We start from the raw sequence: 25,947 nt of genomic DNA on the forward strand, positions 1-25,947 counted from the left end.
ACTCTGCGTGACCCCCCTGGCGGGCCCCCGGGGGGTCGGGCCCCCTCCTTTGAAAAACACTGTATTAGAGGACACATAAATGTCTTGATGCAAGTTCAAAATGGACGTGAAAGAAGTAAAGTAAGTCTTTTAATGAAAACCGAGAATGCATTCTGACTCGTTGTAGCCTAAAATACCGCTGAATAAAGGAAGAAGTATAAATACCCATTAACTTGATACAACTTCTGCACAAAGACGCACTGATTGGTTGATTGATTCAGAATGATTTGTTGTTATGTTTTGAATAAATACAAGGGGGTTGGCTCTCACAAACACATTTTTTTTAAATATTATTCAGAAAATGCAAAATCTAAATGTGTTTTTTCAACCAATATCATGATGGAATATTGCATATTTGATCTGTTATAAGGTTAGAATTATGTATACTGTAGCTAAATACAAAAAACTAAAAGGGTTGAAGCACACAAACTAATTTAATTGTTTTATACATTAGTTTTAGTATCCAGGTATCACTAGCTATTAAAATATCTACACCGTGAATTTGAAAATAATGAACATTAAATGATCACATTATATCAGTAAATTCAGAGGTAGGAAGTACATTTACTCAGGTACTGTACTTAAGTACAATTTTGAGGTAATTGTACTTTACTTGAGTATGTCCATGTTATGCTACTGTGTACTTCTACTCCACTACAGTTCAGAGGTAAATGGTGTACTTCTACTCCACTCCATGTATTTAATACGTTTAGTTACTCGACAGATGTGGATGAATAATGTGAAATATAATCAAGTGTTAAATCAGACTTTAATTCCACCTGGAGTAAATCCACAAGCTACCCTGCAGTATACAAAGTCATTCAAACTAGCTGCACCTTTACCAGCTTTGATAACACTTTAATGATCAATCATTATAAAACATATCTGGTACAAGATCTCTGAGTACTTCTACTTTTACTCAAGTACAAGATCTGAGTACTTCTCCCACCTCTGAGTAAATGTGAATGATCAGGGGCCTCATTTATAACGCCGTGCGCAGGATCCAAGTGGTTAGGTTGCCTACGTAGTAGAAATTAAAAAAATAGGTACAGAAATGTTCCGACATTGTCCGATTAAAAAAACATTGCGTCCGGCGAGGAAAGTGCGTACGGCACTTCCTTCGCATGTTTCCCTTTATAAATAACAACCGACTCGAAATGCGGTGCAGCTTTTGCGGGCTTCACGTAACACCCATATTTGCCTATAAATAGTCAAAGAAACGCCCATTCATTCATTTTGACTGACTTTATGAAGAAGATCGCAGGAAATGACGACAGATCAGCTAACAAATACATCTCGCACCGTATCAGATTTCGGTTATTTTGGGGAGGTCGAGATAAATCATATTGTTTGGTGGATGCAGTTTGAACCAGAGTAGCAGCATGGAGGTCGGATCGTTTGCGTGGAGGACCGCACATTTTCCCGTAAAGTTAGTATTTTATAAATCGCAAACATTGCGTAGAAACTGGTGTACGTCATTTTTTGAGCATATATCCCTTTATAAATGAGGCCCCAGATGTTACCATCTCCTTGTATATGCTACTTTAGCTTTAGCACTCACTATTTTCTACAGGTGAATTCCTGTTTACATCTTTGATTGATTTTGCCAGATGTTTCCTAGCAACCAATATGATTCACTCAGTTTAACGAATGCTTTTTTAATTCTTCATTGTTTAGATTCAAATGCAACCATGTAAACAATTCTGAAAACTTAAATCAACAGGACTCTAGACGGCTAAACTTTACACAGAATGTCATTGTTTTCACTCAAATATGAATAATTATTTAAGCAGGATTTTCACTTTTAAAAGTTAAAGTAACTTACCTCTACTGATGAAGTCATTCTGCTGCTTGTGTTATCGTCTACCTGAAGTTCAGCCATCTGCAATAACAGAGATTACCATATTACTTATTAGCCAACTACAGGAATTAAAATGAACATTTAGTATTTTTCTAAATGTTAACCTTGAGACCATTCATTTGACAAAACAATCACTACCACAAAGCTCAAAGAGAGATAGAGTCCATCCAGTTAGACACTTGCACATCTGACACATATAGAGACATATCTTGTTGTGCTTTAGTTTGTGCATTTTTTTTAAATAAATGCAGCTTTAAAAAGAGGTAAAACTATATATTACAAATATAAATCAGGGTTGCCAACTTTGGGTAGCTGGCTGGAGTGAGATTTTGATATCATGGGTTTAATTACACATATGCGCACTAAATGACTGCTATCGTGTCAGTAGCGGAACCTTAGCATATATATACAATATATAAAAATACACGATATTGGACACAGACTATAAAGGGCACAACGTTTCATTCACTAATGAAAGTCAAACACATGTTTGTTTCCACTGTGTTATTGTGTGCATAGGCCTGTCGCGATAAGCAATTAATTGACTTATCGTACGATAAATAAAAATGAACTCGATAACTTTTCTGAACTCGCTACATTGCCATTTACATGAGGATGTGACTAGCCGTTTGAAAGGATGTACTTGAATTATTATTATTATATATTATCATGATGTCAGTGGTCTAAAATTGTCTATACATGAAACACAAGGAAATCTACAGACTTACTCCAAACATATTAATTAACACACTCTCACTCTCATATACTCTTTGACTCTATTTTGGCCTAGTACAGGGGTCTGCAACCTTTTTGACCAAAAGAGCCACGGAATGGGCTCTGTAGTTTGTTTAGTATATGGCCATGTACAGGCCCGGTTCCAGAACAAAATGACTTGGGGTGCATCTGAGATTACAGGGGGTGCAGCAGTAGTAGGTTTACATGAGCAATAGTGGCCGGCAACAGCAATGAAAAATAGCAGTTATGGTTCCCAATGAACAGATTATGGCATTTGTTATGTTTTGAAACCAAGCAAGTGAGAACATTTCATTCATTTTCACTATGGCAAGGAAAAGCACAAAAGCTTAAAAACTGTAGTGATAAAACAAATGAGAACATATCATAAATCAAGGCAAATATTACCAGCTCATGGTTTGAAATGGCAAACATTGAAAAGCAAAAGTATTATTAATAAAACCATGTCATCACATGTCACTACATCATCACCTTGGTCCCATCATATACTCTGGGAAGAGAATATTTACTGTGCTTGAAAACTGGTATCCCATCATCATGTGAGGTTGACTTTGTGACCAGAGGCCTGGGGTCTATACTTCGAATCTAGTTCAACATATCCTGGATATGTTTGAGTTATACGGTTGACTTAATCCAAAACAAAGCCGCTCTCGCTAAACTGTCCTACAACGCTGGCTATCAACTCGTTCGCTCAAACCAGCCGTGTCCTATCTATTTAGGTGCACGTTCACATAAAAGGGGTGGTATCTGGAGCATTCGACCAATCACAAACATGGAGAAGCATACTGACAGGGCAGCGTCATACTTCCTGAACTATAATATTAGTCAAATATGAAGAAGTTAAAATTTAAACAAGTGGATCTGACTTTAATTACATTTGACTCGAGTGTTTCCTCAAGTTAATGTGTTGCTTAAAATAATACTTCTGCATACAGTATGTGACACTGTAAGCTGACTCAGATAAGGAAATATATGATACATTATGATGTGATATGATGTGATAATGGGACACATTGACGCAGACTGTAGGGTACGCAGGGGCGCCGCCAGGGATTTTGGGCCCCATGGAAATATATCACATTGGGCCCCACCACCAGGCACAGGCCACTTTGTTTATAAATTACCTCGAGGGCCGTACCAAATGGTCTAGCGGTCCGTATACGGCCCGGGGGCCGGAGGTTCCCCACCCCTGCTTCAATATAATAACATTAGTATTAATATCATAACCAAAATGTCCGCGATTAACATGTAGTTTATCTAATACAGACTCACTCAACGCTTCAAACTGTCCGTCATCCAAATAGACTAAAAGCAGTTTTTTGTTTTATATAGATCATTGGCTATGTGGGAAAATACTGTGTTTGAAATGTATAATTAAAATTAGATGTTAGCTTTTTGTTTTGATATATATATATAGTCTCCCTTCAAATATGTTAAGTTTCATGTGATTCAACACAATGCTGCTCACCTGCTTCAGTTGGGAGAAAAGCTGGTTCAGGTTCAGCATTATGGGGGGACAGAGCTGCTGAGCTTAGAGATGGATCTGTTGGTCCTGGCACCAGGGGGAGGGACAACTGATTTCGTATGAATAGGCGCTAAAAATGTGCCTGCATTTATTAAAGGTAAGGAGGTAAGAATGAAAAAACCAGCTCGAGTGCGCTAGAATCTGAAAGTACACAACCGAAAAAAATCTGCCCCTTCCTTCAGACTTCCTTACAGAGCCCCTCCTCCAACACACACAAACGCGCACATGACCAATGAGGGCACGATATAAGTTTGTGCACAGATGGAAGGCTGACAGGCAGGAAGGCCATCCAGTTATTTTAGCCGGGCCGGCTCAGATGATTGGTCGTGCTTTTTAAAGCGCCACGGCTTCCACAGATGAAATGTTTGTATGTATTTATTGTCAAAGCATTTCATATATTCATTGCTATCGGGATGTTAAGAGCATTCCGTGGAATATAACAAAAAGTGTTTCTGAAGTGAATTACCTACCCTACCTTTAAATGTCAGCTAAAAGAGCAGTGAAATGAAAAACCTCTGAATTTTCTGTAAAGATATTAACAGTAGTCTACTTAATGTCAGCTTAGTAAAAACAAAACATTAGCTAACAGAATAATTTCCACCACTCATGGACCATACCTTTTCTTGTGAAAAACTGGGTGAGATACTTTCGCCCTTTAGTTCCTCTCTCTTTGTCTTTCTCTCCTTTCTCTTCTTTTCTTAGAGCCTGACTTTTTGAGTCGTTGAGACATCGTACAAACACAAGTGTAGGCTAAGTACTAGCATCCATCTTCACATGTTTTCACTCTCTGCAAGTGCCGGTGCCGCACCGCGTTTGGAGGCAGGACCAAACCATTACATGTAAGTAGAAGGGGGTGTACAGAGGCTTTGGATAATTAACTTTTGGAAGAAAATAAGTTAAATTAATCGTAAGTTTAGTGAATACTTTACCAATATAACGTTCTATTAATGTTAATTATTGAGGATTGATGAAAGGTTACTTAAACATTTTTTTCTTAATGTTCTAAACATTTCGGGGCCCCCGTCAGTCACGGGCCCTTAGAATCCTCCTAACTTTTCACCCCCTTACGGCGCCCCTGAGGGTATGTAATGTTACTTTGATCTGTTTACTTATGTTGTGGCAGATATTTAAGTAAGCTTTCTTAACGCTAATGTTATAATAGTCAGATTGCTCTGAAGACGGGAGGGGATATTCTATTCATTTTCACGTTCACACAGTCTGTGATTTGAACTGCAACGGCAGTTGAAACTGTATTTCCTTTATCCTGTAATATGACTTGATCGCTTTAAAACTCTGCACACTGTTATTATCAGCTGTTCCACCATGGTTTCTACCTCAACCTGTAATAGATTTACACCGTCTGTAGTAGTAGCAGAGTTATTTTATAGCAATTGATCGAATCCGCGCTGCTGCGAGTTGAGTAAAGTTAGAACGATATTGGCAGATTCGGATTTCACGGATCAATAACTGATGAACAAAACGTTATTCAGACACAAATTACGTCTCCTAAGTACCGTGGTAAGGTTGACAACGAACTACAATCACATGTTGATAAAAAAAAAAAGGCAATATGCGCCGTCCTCCGAGCTGGACACATTAAATTGGTCTCTTTCCGCAGCCGGAGAAGAAACGAGTGCTCAGGTACCGTCTGCAAAGTGCAACACCGAAAAAAGAGAATACAATAATATTCAATCACTTCACTATTATACCGTATATTTCTACCAAACTCACTACACACATCAATAGTCTCCTGTTGGTCAGACTACAGCAGAGAGTTTGGAAGAATGTGCCTTTGAATAATTTTGGGAAATATTTATAGTGTAACATCTTCAATAACTGGTATAATCTTCAATAACTTCACTATTATACAGTGGAGTGCTACCAAACTCACTACACACATCAATAGTCTCCTGTTGCTCAGACTACAGCAGAGTTTGGAAGAATGTGCTTTTGAATAATTTTGGGGAAGATTTATAATGTAAAATCTTCAATAAACATGGCATCATCTTCAATAACGTTACTATTATACCGTATATTTCTACCTAACTCACTACACACATCAATAGTTTTCTGGTGGTCAGACTACAGCAGAGAGTTTGGAAGAATATGGTTTGGTTTTGATTTCTTATATTGACAAATCCAATGGCTCCATCATATAGATCAAATGTGACCTGAAAAAACCAGGAAATATGTAAACATAAGTGTTATTTTCTATAATATACATGTGCAAAACAATAATTTCATTTACACAGTATTCATTTTTTTTTTTTCTCAACAGGAACAAGAAAAAAAGGGAAGCTTATATTCTAAATGTATTGGTTAAAAACAACACAAATGTCACCACAGCCCCCAGAGAGGAGGAGCGATGGGGGATGCAAGCGGGAAAGACAAATGTGTGTGGAGTCTCTTCTCCACGGCCGCGACTGCGAGAGGGAGCTGCAGCTTCTCTCTTCCACAGAACCATCTTCTGCCTGTAACATTACCGCGCCATTTTAATTAAAGTACCCATTTGAACCTTATGCCAGAGACTCCATTGGTCTCATTTATCCTAAGCTTCTCTCCTGGACGCGAGAATAACGAATACTCTAATAGTAACATCTAATGTAAATATGAATGGCCCAAGGATAGACCCCTGTGGAACCTCTTTCTGATGGTAAAATGGCCTCAATGGAGTACATTCAGCAACAGTAATAGTTTATGGTTCAAAGCGATGCTCTATCTAGCTTATATGAGACTAAAGGCTCTATGCACACTTTTAGAAATCAGTAGGCTTTAGTGTGTTGTTAAATTACCACATATTTATAACATTATTACATTTAAAGTGGACCTATCATGCTATATTTGAATAATATATTGTAGGGCCATACCTACAGTTGGGCAAAAAAGTATTTAGTCAGCCACCAATTGTGCGAGAGGCCTGTAATTTTCATCCTAGGTATACCTCAACTATGAGAGACAAAATAAGAAAAACATCCAGAAAATGACTGTCTGATTTTTAAAGAATTTATTTGCAAATTATGGTGAAAAATAAGTATTTGGTCACCTACAAACAAACAAGATTTCTGGCTCTCACAGACCTTTAACTTCTTCTTTAAGAGCCTCCTCTGTCCTCCACTTGTTAACTGTATTAATGGCACCTGTTTGAACTCGTTATCAGTATAAAAGACACCTGTCCACAACCTCAAACAGTCACACTCCAAACTCCACTATGGCCAAGACCAGATGGTGAGCTGTGATGAAAAATGGTGAAATGCAATGTAAAATTACCAAAAAAATACCAGCTCACTAAATCACAACCACTACAAACTACTACCATGGATTGGGCAGAGAACGAGTCCGAGAAAGTTGCTCCCCCATGTGACGTAATATGACGCGTTTGACGTATGACGTTAAAAAAAAAGCACTCTTTAGTAGCAGAGCTCAAAACGGCTCCTTTCCTCTGAATTCCTGCACTTATGTCTTGAAAAACATATCAAATCCTGCATTAACTTTTTTCAATTGTAATTTTCAGGCAAGGTTAAGCATAAATCTATTTTTTTTACAAACCTGCAAGTTGAACTTTAAGTGCATGCATTTGAATATTATTGAGAACATTTGAACAACTTTTTTAAATCAACACAACATCTTTTAACAGTGAGTTGTGTCAAACAGTCCATCTCACTCTTTCTGACCAGTCTCAGTGCACTAGTGAAGGTGTTCTCCCATGTGGTCTGGTTCTCTGAGACTCTTCTCACAGGGAGCACAGACGTCAGGTTTTTCTCCAGTGTGGGTAGGCTGGTGGAGATTCACACTGTATGAGTCACTGAACTCTTTCTTCCACTGTTCAAAGGAGTGGATTTGCTGGTGGCGCTTCAATGAGAGTGAGTCCGTGAAACTCTTCTCACACTGGTCACAGGAGTAGGGTTTTTCTCCAGTGTGGATTCTCTGGTGGACCCTTAAATTGAATGACCGTTTAAAGCTCTTCTCACACTGGTCACAGGTGAAAGGCTTTTCTCCAGTATGGATTCGCTGGTGGATCCTCAAATTGCCTGACTGGCTAAAGCTCTTCTCACACTGGTCACAGGTGAAAGGCTTTTCTCCAGTGTGGATTCGCTTGTGGATCGTCAAATCGAATGACCGGATAAAGCTCTTCTCACACTGGTCACAGGTGAAAGGCTTTTCTCCAGTGTGGATTCGCTGGTGAACCTTGAAATAGCCTGACTGGCTAAAGCTCTTCTCACACTGGTTACAGGAGTAGGGTTTTTCTCCAGTGTGGGTTCGCTGGTGAACCTTCAAATTCCTTGAACTCCAGAAACTCTTCTCACACCGGTCACAGGTGTGTGGTTTTCCTATCATGTCTGTAGACTGATGTTGACCGAAAATACTCTTCTCCCCCTCGTCATAAACCCTATCTGGGTTTATGCAGGTCTCTTCCTATAAAACAAAACAACAAATCAACATGATATCCTATTGCAAAGACTAGAGCACTTAGTTGGCATACAGGGAACTGCTTTAGGCTGGTTTAGGTCCTATCTATCTGAACGCTCTCAGTTTGTACGTGTCAACGATGAATCTTCCATGCAAACCAAAGTTAGCCATGGAGTGCCACAGGGCTCAGTGCTTGGACCTATTTTGTTCACACTATATATGCTTCCGTTAGGCAATATTATAAGGAATCATTCTGTAAACTTTCATTGTTATGCGGATGATACTCAACTATATTTATCAATCAAGCCTGATGAAATTAATCATCTAAATAAAATTCAAGACTGCCTCAAGGACTTAAAAACGTGGATGACCTTACATTTTTTGATGTTAAACACGACCAAAACTGAAGTTATTGTACTTGGCCCGAAGAATCTACGAAACAAATTATCTAAAGATATACTAACTATGGATGGCATTAATTTGGCCTCCAGTGAGACTATAAGGAATCTTGGTGTTATATTTGATCAGGATTTATCCTTTAACACCCACATAAAATCAATTTCAAGGACCGCCTACTTCCATCTACGTAACATTGCAAAAATCAGGCATATCTTGCCTCAAAACGATGCAGAGAAACTAGACCATGCATTTGTTACTTCAAGGCTGGATTATTGTAACTCCTTATTATCAGGGTGTACCAAGAAGTCAGTCAAGTCGCTTCAGCTGATTCAAAATGCTGCAGCTCGTGTACTAACCAGAGTTAGGAAAAGGGACCACATTACTCCTGTTCTGGCTGCCTTACTCTGGCTCCCTATAGAACACAGGATAGAATTTAAAATTCTTCTTCTCGCCTACAAAGCCCTTAATGGGCAGGCGCCATCTTACCTTAAAGAACTCATTATACCCTACTGTCCTACTAGGGCATTGCGTTCCAAGAATGCAGGGTTGTTGGTTGTTCCTAGAGTCTCTAAAAGTACAATGGGAGCCAGAGCCTTTTCTTATCAAGCTCCACTTTTGTGGAATCAGCTTCCAGTTTGTGTTCGGGCGGCAGACACCCTATCCATTTTTAAGAGTGCGCTTAAGACCTTCCTTTTTGATAAAGCTTATAGTTAGGGCTGATTAGATTCAGCCCCTAGTTTTGCTGATATAGGCTTAGTTTGTGGGGGGACATCTTACTTCTTCCTTCTCTCTGTCTATACCTGTGTACTCTCATGTTCCGATTAACCCAGCTTCCCCAAATTTCTTTCTTTTTGGTGTCTATATACGCCGGGATCCGGAGTCATGGATGATCCTGCGGTCCTGTGTCATGGATCGCGAGTCCTGGATCTTGAGTCGTGGCTGTGGTCCTGGATCATAAGTCCTGGATGGATATCCTCGTGGATTCATCTTCCTATTATAGACACATGCATTTCCAAACATTTGGACTACCTATGTTGTAAATGTATTATCTTTTCAATTTACACACGGCATCTATTGCACGTCTGTCCGTCCTGGGAGAGGGATCCCTCCTCTGTTGCTCTCCCTGAGGTTTCTCCCATTTTTCCCTTTAAACTGTGGGTTTTTTTCTCTGGAAGTTTTTCCTAGTACGATGTGAGGGTCTAAGGACAGAGGGTGTTGTATTGTCATACTGATATTCTGTACAAACTGTGAAGTCCACTGAGACAAATGTAACATTTGTGATATTGGGCTATATAAATAAACATTGATTGATTGATTGAGTTTCACTCTCAATAGCGGCAGCTCGCTTCTGATTGGCTTGAAGGGCAGTCGTGTGATTCAAAAACAAAAAATATTAAAAGATTGGCATCAAAGGACACATAGATTGATAGATATGCAGTTATTAATAACATCTAAAAAGATTTTTTTTAAAAAGAAAAAATGTAACTTTAAAAAAAAACAAATCCCACTTCCCCTCGAACTCTGCGTGACCCCCCTGGCGGGCCCCCGGGGGGTCGGGCCCCCTCCTTTGAAAAACACTGTATTAGAGGACACATAAATGTCTTGATGCAAGTTCAAAATGGACGTGAAAGAAGTAAAGTAAGTCTTTTAATGAAAACCGAGAATGCATTCTGACTCGTTGTAGCCTAAAATACCGCTGAATAAAGGAAGAAGTATAAATACCCATTAACTTGATACAACTTCTGCACAAAGACGCACTGATTGGTTGATTGAATCAGAATGATTTGTTGTTATGTTTTGAATAAATACAAGGGGGTTGGCTCTCACAAACACATTTTTTTTAAATATTATTCAGAAAATGCAAAATCTAAATGTGTTTTTTCAACCAATATCATGATGGAATATTGCATATTTGATCTGTTATAAGGTTAGAATTATGTATACTGTAGCTAAATACAAAAAACTAAAAGGGTTGAAGCACACAAACTAATTTAATTGTTTTATACATTAGTTTTAGTATCCAGGTATCACTAGCTATTAAAATATCTACACCGTGAATTTGAAAATAATGAACATTAAATGATCACATTATATCAGTAAATTCAGAGGTAGGAAGTACATTTACTCAGGTACTGTACTTAAGTACAATTTTGAGGTAATTGTACTTTACTTGAGTATGTCCATGTTATGCTACTGTGTACTTCTACTCCACTACAGTTCAGAGGTAAATGGTGTACTTCTACTCCACTCCATGTATTTAATACGTTTAGTTACTCGACAGATGTGGATGAATAATGTGAAATATAATCAAGTGTTAAATCAGACTTTAGTTCCACCTGGAGTAAATCCACAAGCTACCCTGCAGTATACAAAGTCATTCAAACTAGCTGCACCTTTACCAGCTTTGATAACACTTTAATGATCAATCATTATAAAACATATCTGGTACAAGATCTCTGAGTACTTCTACTTTTACTCAAGTACAAGATCTGAGTACTTCTCCCACCTCTGAGTAAATGTGAATGATCAGGGGCCTCATTTATAACGCCGTGCGCAGGATCCAAGTGGTTAGGTTGCCTACGTAGTAGAAATTAAAAAAATAGGTACAGAAATGTTCCGACATTTTCCGATTAAAAAAACATTGCGTCCGGCGAGGAAAGTGCGTACGGCACTTCCTTCGCCTGTTTCCCTTTATAAATAACAACCGACTCGAAATGCGGTGCAGCTTTTGCGGGCTTCACGTAACACCCATATTTGCCTATAAATAGTCAAAGAAACGCCCATTCATTCATTTTGACTGACTTTATGAAGAAGATCGCAGGAAATGACGACAGATCAGCTAACAAATACATCTCGCACCGTGTCAGATTTCGGTTATTTTGGGGAGGTCGAGATAAATCATATTGTTTGGTGGATGCAGTTTGAACCAGAGTAGCAGCATGGAGGTCGGATCGTTTGCGTGGAGGACCGCACATTTTCCCGTCAAGTTAGTATTTTATAAATCGCAAACATTGCGTAGAAACTGGTGTACGTCATTTTTTGAGCATATATCCCTTTATAAATGAGGCCCCAGATGTTACCATCTCCTTGTATATGCTACTGTAGCTTTAGCACTCACTATTTTCTACAGGTGAATTCCTGTTTACATCTTTGATTGATTTTGCCAGATGTTTCCTAGCAACCAATATGATTCACTCAGTTTAACGAATGCTTTTTTAATTCTTCATTGTTTAGATTCAAATGCAACCATGTAAACAATTCTGAAAACTTAAATCAACAGGACTCTAGACGGCTAAACTTTACACAGAATGTCATTGTTTTCACTCAAATATGAATAATTATTTAAGCAGGATTTTCACTTTTAAAAGTTAAAGTAACTTACCTCTACTGATGAAGTCATTCTGCTGCTTGTGTTATCGTCTACCTGAAGTTCAGCCATCTGCAATAACAGAGATTACCATATTACTTATTAGCCAACTACAGGAATTAAAATGAACATTTAGTATTTTTCTAAATGTTAACCTTGAGACCATTAATTTGACAAAACAATCACTACCACAAAGCTCAAAGAGAGATAGAGTCCATCCAGTTAGACACTTGCACATCTGACACATATAGAGACATATCTTGTTGTGCTTTAGTTTGTGCATTTTTTTTAAATAAATGCAGCTTTAAAAAGAGGTAAAACTATATATTACAAATATAAATCATGGTTGCCAACTTTGGGTACCTGGCTGGAGTGAGATTTTGATATCATGGGTTTAATTACACATATGCGCACTAAATGACTGCTATCGTGTCAGTAGCGGAACCTTAGCATATATATACAATATATAAAAATACACGATATTGGACACAGACTATAAAGGGCACAACGTTTCATTCACTAATGAAAGTCAAACACATGTTTGTTTCCACTGTGTTATTGTGTGCATAGGCCTGTCGCGATAAGCAATTCATTGACTTATCGTACGATAAATAAAAATGAACTCGATAACTTTTCTGAACTCGCTACATTGACATTTACATGAGGATGTGACTAGCCTTTTGAAAGGATGTACTTGAATTATTATTATATATTATCATGATGTCAGTGGTCTAAAATTGTCTATACATGAAACACAAGGAAATCTACAGACTTACTCCAAACATATTCATTAACACACTCTCACTCTCATATACTCTTTGACTCTATTTTGGCCTAGTACAGGGGTCTGCAACCTTTTTGACCAAAAGAGCCACGGAATGGGCTCTGTAGTTTGTTTAGTATATGGCCATGTACAGGCCCGGTTCCAGAACAAAATGACTTGGGGTGCATCTGAGATTACAGGGGGTGCAGCAGTAGTAGGTTTACATGAGCAATAGTGGCCGGCAACAGCAATGAAAAATAGCAGTTATGGTTCCCAATGAACAGATTATGGCATTTGTTATGTTTTGAAACCAAGCAAGTGAGAACATTTCATTCATTTTCACTATGGCAAGGAAAAGCACAAAAGCTTCAAAACTGTAGTGATAAAACAAATGAGAACATATCGTAAGGCAAATATTATTTGAACCAGCTCATGGTTTGAAATAGCAAACATTGAAAAGCAAAAGTATTATTAATAAAACCATGTCATCACATGTCACTACATCATCACCTTGGTCCCATCATATACTCTGGGAAGAGAATATTTACTGTGCTTGAAAACTGGTATCCCATCATCATGTGAGGTTGACTTTGTGACCAGAGGCCTGGGGTCTATACTTCGAATCTAGTTCAACATATCCTGGATATGTTTGAGTTAGCCGGTTGACTTAATCCAAAACAAAGCCGCTCTCGCTAAACTGTCCTACAACGCTGGCTATCAACTCGTTCGCTCAAACCAGCCGTGTCCTATCTATTTAGGTGCACGTTCACATAAAAGGGGTGGTATCTGGAGCATTCGACCAATCACAAACATGGAGAAGCATACTGACAGGGCAGCGTCATACTTCCTGAACTATAATATTAGTCAAATATGAAGAAGTTAAAATTTAAACAAGTGGATCTGACTTTAATTACATTTGACTCGAGTGTTTCCTCAAGTTAATGTGTTGCTTAAAATAATACTTCTGCATACAGTATGTGACACTGTAAGCTGACTCAGATAAGGAAATATATGATACATTATGATGTGATATGATGTGATAATGGGACACATTGACGTCTGCACTCACAGTGCCGCGGACTGTAGGGTACGCAGGGGCGCCGCCAGGGATTTTGGGCCCCATGGAAATATATCACATTGGGCCCCACCACCAGGCACAGGCCACTTTGTTTATAAATTACCTCGAGGGCCGTACCAAATGGTCTAGCGGTCCGTATACGGCCCGGGGGCCGGAGGTTCCCCACCCCTGCTTCAATATAATAACATTAGTATTAATATCATAACCAAAATGTCAGCGATTAACATGTAGTTTATCTAATACAGACTCACTCAACGCTTCAAACTGTCCGTCATCCAAATAGACTAAAAGCAGTTTTTTGTTTTATATAGATCATTGGCTATGTGGGAAAATACTGTGTTTGAAATGTATAATTAAAATTAGATGTTAGCTTTTTGTTTTGATATATATATATATATATATAGTCTCCCTTCAAATATGTTAAGTTTCATGTCATTCAACACAATGCTGCTCACCTCCTTCAGTTGGGAGAAAAGCTGGTTCAGGTTCAGCATTATGGGGGGACAGAGCTGCTGAGCTTAGAGATGGATCTGTTGGTCCTGGCACCAGGGGGAGGGACAACTGATTTCGTATGAATAGGCGCTAAAAATGTGCCTGCATTTATTAAAGGTAAGGAGGTAAGAATGAAAAAACCAGCTCGAGTGCGCTAGAATTTGAAAGTACACAACCGAAAAAAATCTGCCCCTTCCTTCAGACTTCCTTACAGAGCCCCTCCTCCAACACACACAAACGCGCACATGACCAATGAGGGCACGATATAAGTTTGTGCACAGATGGAAGGCTGACAGGCAGGTAGGCCATCCAGTTATTTTAGCCGGGCCGGCTCAGATGATTGGTCGTGCTTTTTAAAGCGCCACGGCTTCCACAGATGAAATGTTTGTATGTATTTATTGTCAAAGCATTTAATATATTCATTGCTATCGGGATGTTAAGAGCATTCCGTGGAATATAACAAAAAGTGTTTCTGAAGTGAATTACCTACCCTACCTTTAAATGTCAGCTAAAAGAGCAGTGAAATGAAAAACCTCTGAATTTTCTGTAAAGATATTAACAGTAGTCTACTTAATGTCAGCTTAGTAAAAACAAAACATTAGCTAACAGAATAATTTCCACCACTCATGGACCATACCTTTTCTTGTGAAAAACTGGGTGAGATACTTTCGCCCTTTAGTTTCTCTCTCTTTGTCTTTCTCTCCTTTCTCTTCTTTTCTTAGAGCCTGACCTTTTGAGTCGTTGAGACATCGTACAAACACAATTGTAGGCTAAGTACTAGCATCCATCTTCACATGTTTTCACTCTCTGCAAGTGCCGGTGCCGCACCGCGTTTGGAGGCAGGACCAAACCATTACATGTAAGTAGAAGGGGGTGTACAGAGGCTTTGGATAATTAACTTTTGGAAGAAAATAAGTTAAATTAATCGTAAGTTTAGTGAATACTTTATCAATATAACGTTCTATTAATGTTAATTATTGAGGATTGATTAAAGGTTACTTAAACATTTTTTTCTTAATGTTCTAAACATTTCGGGGCCCCCGTCAGTCACGGGCCCTTAGAATCCTCCTAACTTTTCACCCCCTTACGGCGCCCCTGAGGGTATGTAATGTTACTTTGATCTGTTTACTTATGTTGTGGCAGATATTTAAGTAAGCTTTCTTAACGCTAATGTTATAATAGTCAGATTGCTCTGAAGACGGGAGGGGATATTCTATTCATTTTCACGTTCACACAGTCTGTGATTTGAACTGCAACGGCAGTTGAAACTGTATTTCCTTTATCCTGTAATATGACTTGATCGCTTTAAAACTCTGCACACTGTTGTTATTAGCTGTTCCACCATGGTTTCTACCTCAACCTGTAATAGATTTACACCGTCTGTAGTAGTAGCAGAGTTATTTTATAGCAATTGATCGAATCCGCGCTGCTGCGAGTTGAGTAAAGTTAGAACGATATTGGCAGATTCGGATTTCACGGATCAATAACTGATGAACAAAACGTTATTCAGACACAAATTACGTCTCCTAAGTACCGTGGTAAGGTTGAAAACGAACTACAATCACATGTTGATAAAAAAAAAAAGGCAATATGCGCCGTCCTCCGAGCTGGACACATTAAATTGGTCTCTTTCCGCAGCCGGAGAAGAAACGAGTGCTCAGGGACCGTCTGCAAAGTGCAACACCGAAAAAAGAGAATACAATAATATTCAATCACTTCACTATTATACAGTATATTTCTACCAAACTCACTACACACATCAATAGTCTCCTGTTGCTCAGACTACAGCAGAGAGTTTGGAAGAATGTGCTTTTGAATAATTTTGGGAAATATTTATAGTGTAACATCTTCAATAACTATGGTATAATCTTCAATAACTTCACTATTATACAGTGGAGTGCTACCAAACTCACTACACACATCAATAGTCTCCTGTTGGTCAGACTACAGCAGAGAGTTTGGAAGAATGTGCTTTTGAATAATTTTGGGGAATATTTATAATGTAAAATCTTCAATAAACATGGCATCATCTTCAATAACGTTACTATTATACCGTATATTTCTACCTAACTCACTACACACATCAATAGTCTTCTGGTGGTCAGACTACAGCAGAGAGTTTGGAAGAATATGGTTTGGTTTTGATTTCTTATATTGACAAATCCAATGGCTCCATCATATAGATCAAATGTGACCTGAAAAAACCAGGGAATATGTAAACATAAGTGTTATTTTCTATAATATACATGTGCAAAACAATAATTTCATTTACACAGTATTCATTTTTTATTTTTCTCAACAGGAACAAGAAAAAAAGGGAAGCTTATATTCTAAATGTATTGGTTAAAAACAACACAAATGTCACCACAGCCCCCAGAGAGGAGGAGCGATGGGGGATGCAAGCGGGAAAGACAAATGTGTGTGGAGTCTCTTCTCCACGGCCGCGACTGCGAGAGGGAGCTGCAGCTTCTCTCTTCCACAGAACCATCTTCTGCCTGTAACATTACCGCGCCATTTTAATTAAAGTACCCATTTGAACCTTATGCCAGAGACTCCATTGGTCTCATTTATCCTAAGCTTCTCTCCTGGACGCGAGAATAACGAATACTCTAATAGTAACATCTAATGTAAATATGAATGGCCCAAGGATAGACCCCTGTGGAACCTCTTTCTGATGGTAAAATGGCCTCAATGGAGTACATTCAGCAACAGTAATAGTTTATGGTTCAAAGCGATGCTCTATCTAGCTTATATGAGACTAAAGGCTCTATGCACACTTTTAGAAATCAGTAGGCTTTAGTGTGTTGTTAAATTACCACATATTTATAACATTATTACATTTAAAGTGGACGTATCATGCTATATTTGAATAATATATTGTAGGGCCATACCTACAGTTGGGCAAAAAAGTATTTAGTCAGCCACCAATTGTGCGAGAGGCCTGTAATTTTCATCCTAGGTATACCTCAACTATGAGAGACAAAATGAGAAGAAAAACATCCAGAAAATGACTGTCTGATTTTTAAAGAATTTATTTGCAAATTATGGTGAAAAATAAGTATTTGGTCACCTACAAACAAACAAGATTTCTGGCTCTCACAGACCTTTAACTTCTTCTTTAAGAGCCTCCTCTGTCCTCCACTTGTTAACTGTATTAATGGCACCTGTTTGAACTCGTTATCAGTATAAAAGACACCTGTCCACAACCTCAAACAGTCACACTCCAAACTCCACTATGGCCAAGACCAGATGGTGAGCTGTGATGAAAAATGGTGAAATGCAATGTAAAATTACCAAAAAAATACCAGCTCACTAAATCACAACCACTACAAACTACTACCATGGATTGGGCAGAGAACGAGTCCGAGAAAGTTGCTCCCCCATGTGACGTAATATGACGCGTTTGACGTATGACGTTAAAAAAAAAGCACTCTTTAGTAGCAGAGCTCAAAACGGCTCCTTTCCTCTGAATTCCTGCACTTATGTCTTGAAAAACATATCAAATCCTGCATTAACTTTTTTCAATTGTAATTTTCAGGCAAGGTTAAGCATAAATCTATTTTTTTTACAAACCTGCAAGTTGAACTTTAAGTGCATGCATTTGAATATTATTGAGAACATTTGAACAACTTTTTTAAATCAACACAACATCTTTTAACAGTGAGTTGTGTCAAACAGTCCATCTCACTCTTTCTGACCAGTCTCAGTGCACTAGTGAAGGTGTTCTCCCATGTGGTCTGGTTCTCTGAGACTCTTCTCACAGGGAGCACAGACGTCAGGTTTTTCTCCAGTGTGGGTAGGCTGGTGGAGATTCACACTGTATGAGTCACTGAACTCTTTCTTCCACTGTTCAAAGGAGTGGATTTGCTGGTGGCGCTTCAATGAGAGTGAGTCCGTGAAACTCTTCTCACACTGGTCACAGGAGTAGGGTTTTTCTCCAGTGTGGATTCTCTGGTGGACCCTTAAATCGAATGACCGTCTAAAGCTCGTCTCACACTGGTCACAGGTGAAAGGCTTTTCTCCAGTATGGATTCGCTGGTGGGTCCTCAAATTGCCTGACCGGCTAAAGCTCTTCTCACACTGGTCACAGGTGAAAGGCTTTTCTCCAGTGTGGATTCGCTTGTGGATCGTCAAATCGAATGACCGGCTAAAGCTCTTCTCACACTGGTCACAGGTGAAAGGCTTTTCTCCAGTGTGGATTCGCTGGTGAACCTTGAAATAGCCTGACTGGCTAAAGCTCTTCTCACACTGGTTACAGGAGTAGGGTTTTTCTCCAGTGTGGGTTCGCTGGTGAACCTTCAAATTCCTTGAACTCCAGAAACTCTTCTCACACCGGTCACAGGTGTGTGGTTTTCCTATCGTGTCTGTAGACTGATGTTGACCGAAAATACTCTTCTCCCCCTCGTCATAAACCCTATCTGGGTTTATGCAGGTCTCTTCCTATAAAACAAAACAACAAATCAACATGATATCCTATTGCAAAGACTAGAGCACTTAGTTGGCATACAGGGAACTGCTTTAGGCTGGTTTAGGTCCTATCTATCTGAACGCTCTTAGTTTGTACGTGTCAACGATGAATCTTCCATGCAAACCAAAGTTAGCCATGGAGTGCCACAGGGCTCAGTGCTTGGACCTATTTTGTTCACACTATATATGCTTCCGTTAGGCAATATTATAAGGAATCATTCTGTAAACTTTCATTGTTATGCGGATGATACTCAACTATATTTATCAATCAAGCCTGATGAAATTAATCATCTAAATAAAATTCAAGACTGCCTCAAGGACTTAAAAACGTGGATGACCTTACATTTTTTGATGTTAAACACGACCAAAACTGAAGTTATTGTACTTGGCCCGAAGAATCTACGAAACAAATTATCTAAAGATATACTAACTATGGATGGCATTCATTTGGCCTCCAGTGAGACTATAAGGAATCTTGGTGTTATATTTGATCAGGATTTATCCTTTAACACCCACATAAAATCAATTTCAAGGACCGCCTACTTCCATCTACGTAACATTGCAAAAATCAGGCATATCTTGCCTCAAAACGATGCAGAGAAACTAGACCATGCATTTGTTACTTCAAGGCTGGATTATTGTAACTCCTTATTATCAGGGTGTACCAAGAAGTCAGTCAAGTCGCTTCAGCTGATTCAAAATGCTGCAGCTCGTGTACTAACCAGAGTTAGGAAAAGGGACCACATTACTCCTGTTCTGGCTGCCTTACACTGGCTCCCTATAGAACACAGGATAGAATTTAAAATTCTTCTTCTCGCCTACAAAGCCCTTAATGGGCAGGCGCCATCTTACCTTAAAGAACTCATTATACCCTACTGTCCTACTAGGGCATTGCGTTCCAAGAATGCAGGGTTGTTGGTTGTTCCTAGAGTCTCTAAAAGTACAATGGGAGCCAGAGCCTTTTCTTATCAAGCTCCACTTTTGTGGAATCAGCTTCCAGTTTGTGTTCGGGCGGCAGACACCCTATCCATTTTTAAGAGTGCGCTTAAGACCTTCCTTTTTGATAAAGCTTATAGTTAGGGCTGATTAGATTCAGCCCCTAGTTTTGCTGATATAGGCTTAGTTTGTGGGGGGACATCTTACTTCTTCCTTCTCTCTGTCTATACCTGTGTACTCTCATGTTCCGATTAACCCAGCTTCCCCAAATTTCCTTCTTTTTGGTGTCTATATACGCCGGGATCCGGAGTCATGGATGATCCTGCGGTCCTGTGTCATGGATCGCGAGTCCTGGATCTTGAGTCGTGGCTGTGGTCCTGGATCATAAGTCCTGGATGGATATCCTCGTGGATTCATCTTCCTATTATAGACACATGCATTTCCAAACATTTGGACTACCTATGTTGTAAATGTATTATCTTTTCAATTTACACACGGCATCTATTGCACGTCTGTCCGTCCTGGGAGAGGGATCCCTCCTCTGTTGCTCTCCCTGAGGTTTCTCCCATTTTTCCCTTTAAACTGTGGGTTTTTTTCTCTGGAAGTTTTTCCTAGTACGATGTGAGGGTCTAAGGACAGAGGGTGTTGTATTGTCATACTGATATTCTGTACAAACTGTGAAGTCCACTGAGACAAATGTAACATTTGTGATATTGGGCTATATAAATAAACATTGATTGATTGATTGAGTTTCACTCTCAATAGCGGCAGCTCGCTTCTGATTGGCTTGAAGGGCAGTCGTGTGATTCAAAAACAAAAAATATTAAAAGATTGGCATCAAAGGACACATAGATTGATAGATATGCAGTTATTAATAACATCTAAAAAGATTTTTAAAAAAAAGAAAAAATGTAACTTTAAAAAAAACAAATCCCACTTCCCCTCGAACTCTGCGTGACCCCCCTGGCGGGCCCCCGGGGGGTCGGGCCCCCTCCTTTGAAAAACACTGTATTAGAGGACACATAAATGTCTTGATGCAAGTTCAAAATGGACATGAAAGAAGTAAAGTAAGTCTTTTAATGAAAACCGAGAATGCATTCTGACTCGTTGTAGCCTAAAATACCGCTGAATAAAGGAAGAAGTATAAATACCCATTAACTTGATACAACTTCTGCACAAAGACGCACTGATTGGTTGATTGATTCAGAATGATTTGTTTTTATGTTTTGAATAAATACAAGGGGGTTGGCTCTCACAAACACATTTTTTTTAAATATTATTCAGAAAATGCAAAATCTAAATGTGTTTTTTCAACCAATATCATGATGGAATATTGCATATTTGATCTGTTATAAGGTTAGAATTATGTATACTGTAGCTAAATACAAAAAACTAAAAGGGTTGAAGCACACAAACTAATTTAATTGTTTTATACATTAGTTTTAGTATCCAGGTATCACTAGCTATTAAAATATCTACACCGTGAATTTGAAAATAATGAACATTAAATGATCACATTATATCAGTAAATTCAGAGGTAGGAAGTACATTTACTCAGGTACTTTTACTTAAGTACAATTTTGAGGTAATTGTACTTTACTTGAGTATGTCCATGTTATGCTACTGTGTACTTCTACTCCACTACAGTTCAGAGGTAAATGGTGTACTTCTACTCCACTCCATGTATTTAATACGTTTAGTTACTCGACAGATGTGGATGAATAATGTGAAATATAATCAAGTGTTAAATCAGACTTTAGTTCCACCTGGAGTAAATCCACAAGCTACCCTGCAGTATACAAAGTCATTCAAACTAGCTGCACCTTTACCAGCTTTGATAACACTTTAATGATCAATCATTATAAAACATATCTGGTACAAGATCTCTGAGTACTTCTACTTTTACTCAAGTACAAGATCTGAGTACTTCTCCCACCTCTGAGTAAATGTGAATGATCAGGGGCCTCATTTATAACGCCGTGCGCAGGATCCAAGTGGTTAGGTTGCCTACGTAGTAGAAATTAAAAAAATAGGTACAGAAATGTTCCGACATTTTCCGATTAAAAAAACATTGCGTCCGGCGAGGAAAGTGCGTACGGCACTTCCTTCGCCTGTTTCCCTTTATAAATAACAACCGACTCGAAATGCGGTGCAGCTTTTGCGGGCTTCACGTAACACCCATATTTGCCTATAAATAGTCAAAGAAACGCCCATTCATTCATTTTGACTGACTTTATGAAGAAGATCGCAGGAAATGACGACAGATCAGCTAACAAATACATCTCGCACCGTGTCAGATTTCGGTTATTTTGGGGAGGTCGAGATAAATCATATTGTTTGGTGGATGCAGTTTGAACCAGAGTAGCAGCATGGAGGTCGGATCGTTTGCGTGGAGGACCGCACATTTTCACGTCAAGTTAGTATTTTATAAATCGCAAACATTGCGTAGAAACTGGCGTACGTCATTTTTTGAGCATATATCCCTTTATAAATGAGGCCCCAGATGTTACCATCTCCTTGTATATGCTACTTTAGCTTTAGCACTCACTATTTTCTACAGGTGAATTCCTGTTTACATCTTTGATTGATTTTGCCAGATGTTTCCTAGCAACCAATATGATTCACTCAGTTTAACGAATGCTTTTTTAATTCTTCATTGTTTAGATTCAAATGCAACCATGTAAACAATTCTGAAAACTTAAATCAACAGGACTCTAGACGGCTAAACTTTACACAGAATGTCATTGTTTTCACTCAAATATGAATAATTATTTAAGCAGGATTTTCACTTTTAAAAGTTAAAGTAACTTACCTCTACTGATGAAGTCATTCTGCTGCTTGTGTTATCGTCTACCTGAAGTTCAGCCATCTGCAATAACAGAGATTACCATATTACTTATTAGCCAACTACAGGAATTAAAATGAACATTTAGTATTTTTCTAAATGTTAACCTTGAGACCATTCATTTGACAAAACAATCACTACCACAAAGCTCAAAGAGAGATAGAGTCCATCCAGTTAGACACTTGCACATCTGACACATATAGAGACATATCTTGTTGTGCTTTAGTTTGTGCATTTTTTTTAAATAAATGCAGCTTTAAAAAGAGGTAAAACTATATATTACAAATATAAATCAGGGTTGCCAACTTTGGGTAGCTGGCTGGAGTGAGATTTTGATATCATGGGTTTAATTACACATATGCGCACTAAATGACTGCTATCGTGTCAGTAGCGGAACTTTAGCATATATATACAATATATAAAAATACACGATATTGGACACAGACTATAAAGGGCACAACGTTTCATTCACTAATGAAAGTCAAACACATGTTTGTTTCCACTGTGTTATTGTGTGCATAGGCCTGTCGCGATAAGCAATTCATTGACTTATCGTACGATAAATAAAAATGAACTCGATAACTTTTCTGAACTCGCTACATTGCCATTTACATGAGGATGTGACTAGCCTTTTGAAAGGATGTACTTGAATTATTATTATTATATATTATCATGATGTCAGTGGTCTAAAATTGTCTATACATGAAACACAAGCAAATCTACAGACTTACTCCAAACATATTAATTAACACACTCTCACTCTCATATACTCTTTGACTCTATTTTGGCCTAGTACAGGGGTCTGCAACCTTTTTGACCAAAAGAGCCACGGAATGGGCTCTGTAGTTTGTTTAGTATATGGCCATGTACAGGCCCGGTTCCAGAACAAAATGACTTGGGGTGCATCTGAGATTACAGGGGGTGCAGCAGTAGTAGGTTTACATGAGCAATAGTGGCCAGCAACAGCAATGAAAAATAGCAGTTATGGTCCCCAATGAACAGATTATGGCATTTGTTATGTTTTGAAACCAAGCAAGTGAGAACATTTCATTCATTTTCACTATGGCAAGGAAAAGCACAAAAGCTTAAAAACTGTAGTGATAAAACAAATGAGAACATATCGTAAGGCAAATATTATTTGAACCAGCTCATGGTTTGAAATAGCAAACATTGAAAAGCAAAAGTATTATTAATAAAACCATGTCATCACATGTCACTACATCATCACCTTGGTCCCATCATATACTCTGGGAAGAGAATATTTACTGTGCTTGAAAACTGGTATCCCATCATCATGTGAGGTTGACTTTGTGACCAGAGGCCTGGGGTCTATACTTCGAATCTAGTTCAACATATCCTGGATATGTTTGAGTTAGCCGGTTGACTTAATCCAAAACAAAGCCGCTCTCGCTAAACTGTCCTACAACGCTGGCTATCAACTCGTTCGCTCAAACCAGCCGTGTCCTATCTATTTAGGTGCACGTTCACATAAAAGGGGTGGTATCTGGAGCATTCGACCAATCACAAACATGGAGAAGCATACTGACAGGGCAGCGTCATACTTCCTGAACTATAATATTAGTCAAATATGAAGAAGTTAAAATTTAAACAAGTGGATCTGACTTTAATTACATTTGACTCGAGTGTTTCCTCAAGTTAATGTGTTGCTTAAAATAATACTTCTGCATACAGTATGTGACACTGTAAGCTGACTCAGATAAGGAAATATATGATACATTATGATGTGATATGATGTGATAATGGGACACATTGACGTCTGCACTCACAGTGCCGCGGACTGTAGGGTACGCAGGGGCGCCGCCAGGGATTTTGGGCCCCATGGAAATATATCACATTGGGCCCCACCACCAGGCACAGGCCACTTTGTTTATAAATTACCTCGAGGGCCGTACCAAATGGTCTAGCGGTCCGTATACGGCCCGGGGGCCGGAGGTTCCCCACCCCTGCTTCAATATAATAACATTAGTATTAATATCATAACCAAAATGTCCGCGATTAACATGTAGTTTATCTAATACAGACTCACTCAACGCTTCAAACTGTCCGTCATCCAAATAGACTAAAAGCAGTTTTTTGTTTTATATAGATCATTGGCTATGTGGGAAAATACTGTGTTTGAAATGTATAATTAAAATTAGATGTTAGCTTTTTGTTTTGATATATATATATAGTCTCCCTTCAAATATGTTAAGTTTCATGTCATTCAACACAATGCTGCTCACCTCCTTCAGTTGGGAGAAAAGCTGGTTCAGGTTCAGCATTATGGGGGGACAGAGCTGCTGAGCTTAGAGATGGATCTGTTGGTCCTGGCACCAGGGGGAGGGACAACTGATTTCGTATGAATAGGCGCTAAAAATGTGCCTGCATTTATTAAAGGTAAGGAGGTAAGAATGAAAAAACCAGCTCGAGTGCGCTAGAATTTGAAAGTACACAACCGAAAAAAATCTGCCCCTTCCTTCAGACTTCCTTACAGAGCCCCTCCTCCAACACACACAAACGCGCACATGACCAATGAGGGCACGATATAAGTTTGTGCACAGATGGAAGGCTGACAGGCAGGAAGGCCATCCAGTTATTTTAGCCGGGCCGGCTCAGATGATTGGTCGTGCTTTTTAAAGCGCCACGGCTTCCACAGATGAAATGTTTGTATGTATTTATTGTCAAAGCATTTAATATATTCATTGCTATCGGGATGTTAAGAGCATTCCGTGGAATATAACAAAAAGTGTTTCTGAAGTGAATTACCTACCCTACCTTTAAATGTCAGCTAAAAGAGCAGTGAAATGAAAAACCTCTGAATTTTCTGTAAAGATATTAACAGTAGTCTACTTAATGTCAGCTTAGTAAAAACAAAACATTAGCTAACAGAATAATTTCCACCACTCATGGACCATACCTTTTCTTGTGAAAAACTGGGTGAGATACTTTCGCCCTTTAGTTCCTCTCTCTTTGTCTTTCTCTCCTTTCTCTTCTTTTCTTAGAGCCTGACTTTTT

At 38.8% G+C, this 25,947-nt stretch overlaps 2 protein-coding genes, 1 long non-coding RNA gene and 1 pseudogene across 4 annotated transcripts in view; 1 reads left to right on the top strand and 3 right to left on the bottom strand.

Moving 5' to 3' along the window:
- The window catches only part of LOC307027236, an 85,814-nt pseudogene that overhangs the window by 21,790 nt on the left and 38,077 nt on the right, over positions 1-25,947 (bottom strand). The window contains exon 4 of the transcript XR_013810524.1: positions 1,865-1,921. The product of XR_013810524.1 is annotated as an uncharacterized misc_RNA (transcript). The remainder of the gene's footprint in view (positions 1-1,864; positions 1,922-25,947) is intronic.
- LOC307027238 lies at positions 4,801-7,048 on the top strand. Its single transcript, XR_013804574.1, has 2 exons — positions 4,801-5,017; positions 6,457-7,048. It is a non-coding gene; the product is annotated as an uncharacterized lncRNA (long non-coding RNA).
- LOC307027234 (uncharacterized protein) lies at positions 7,168-15,425 on the bottom strand. Its single transcript, XM_079695445.1, has 3 exons — positions 15,322-15,425; positions 12,367-12,423; positions 7,168-8,591 (listed from the first exon to the last, which is right to left on the bottom strand). Exons 2-3 carry the CDS (start codon positions 12,421-12,423, stop codon positions 7,863-7,865), a joined length of 786 nt encoding a protein of 261 aa, XP_079551571.1. The 5' UTR covers positions 15,322-15,425; the 3' UTR covers positions 7,168-7,862.
- On the bottom strand, positions 17,701-25,940 carry LOC307027233 (uncharacterized protein). Its single transcript, XM_079695444.1, has 3 exons — positions 25,850-25,940; positions 22,900-22,956; positions 17,701-19,124 (listed from the first exon to the last, which is right to left on the bottom strand). The coding sequence occupies exons 2-3, from the start codon at positions 22,954-22,956 to the stop codon at positions 18,396-18,398; spliced, it is 786 nt and encodes a 261-aa protein (XP_079551570.1). The 5' UTR covers positions 25,850-25,940; the 3' UTR covers positions 17,701-18,395.

Source organism: Notothenia rossii, assembly GCF_949606895.1.
Source record: "Notothenia rossii genome assembly, contig: scaffold_99, whole genome shotgun sequence".
Classification (NCBI taxonomy): Eukaryota; Metazoa; Chordata; class Actinopteri; order Perciformes; family Nototheniidae; genus Notothenia; species Notothenia rossii.

Bases quoted from the DNA above. Each gene is read 5' to 3' on its own strand.
- LOC307027234 (XM_079695445.1), bottom strand. From the start codon at position 12,423: ATGGCTGAACTTCAGGTAGACGATAACACAAGCAGCAGAATGACTTCA. The intron at 8,592-12,366 runs GTAAGTTACTTT...TTTGTTTTATAG, and splicing joins GAATGACTTCATCAGTAGAG to GAAGAGACCTGCATAAACCC.
- LOC307027233 (XM_079695444.1), bottom strand. From the start codon at position 22,956: ATGGCTGAACTTCAGGTAGACGATAACACAAGCAGCAGAATGACTTCA. The intron at 19,125-22,899 runs GTAAGTTACTTT...TTTGTTTTATAG, and splicing joins GAATGACTTCATCAGTAGAG to GAAGAGACCTGCATAAACCC.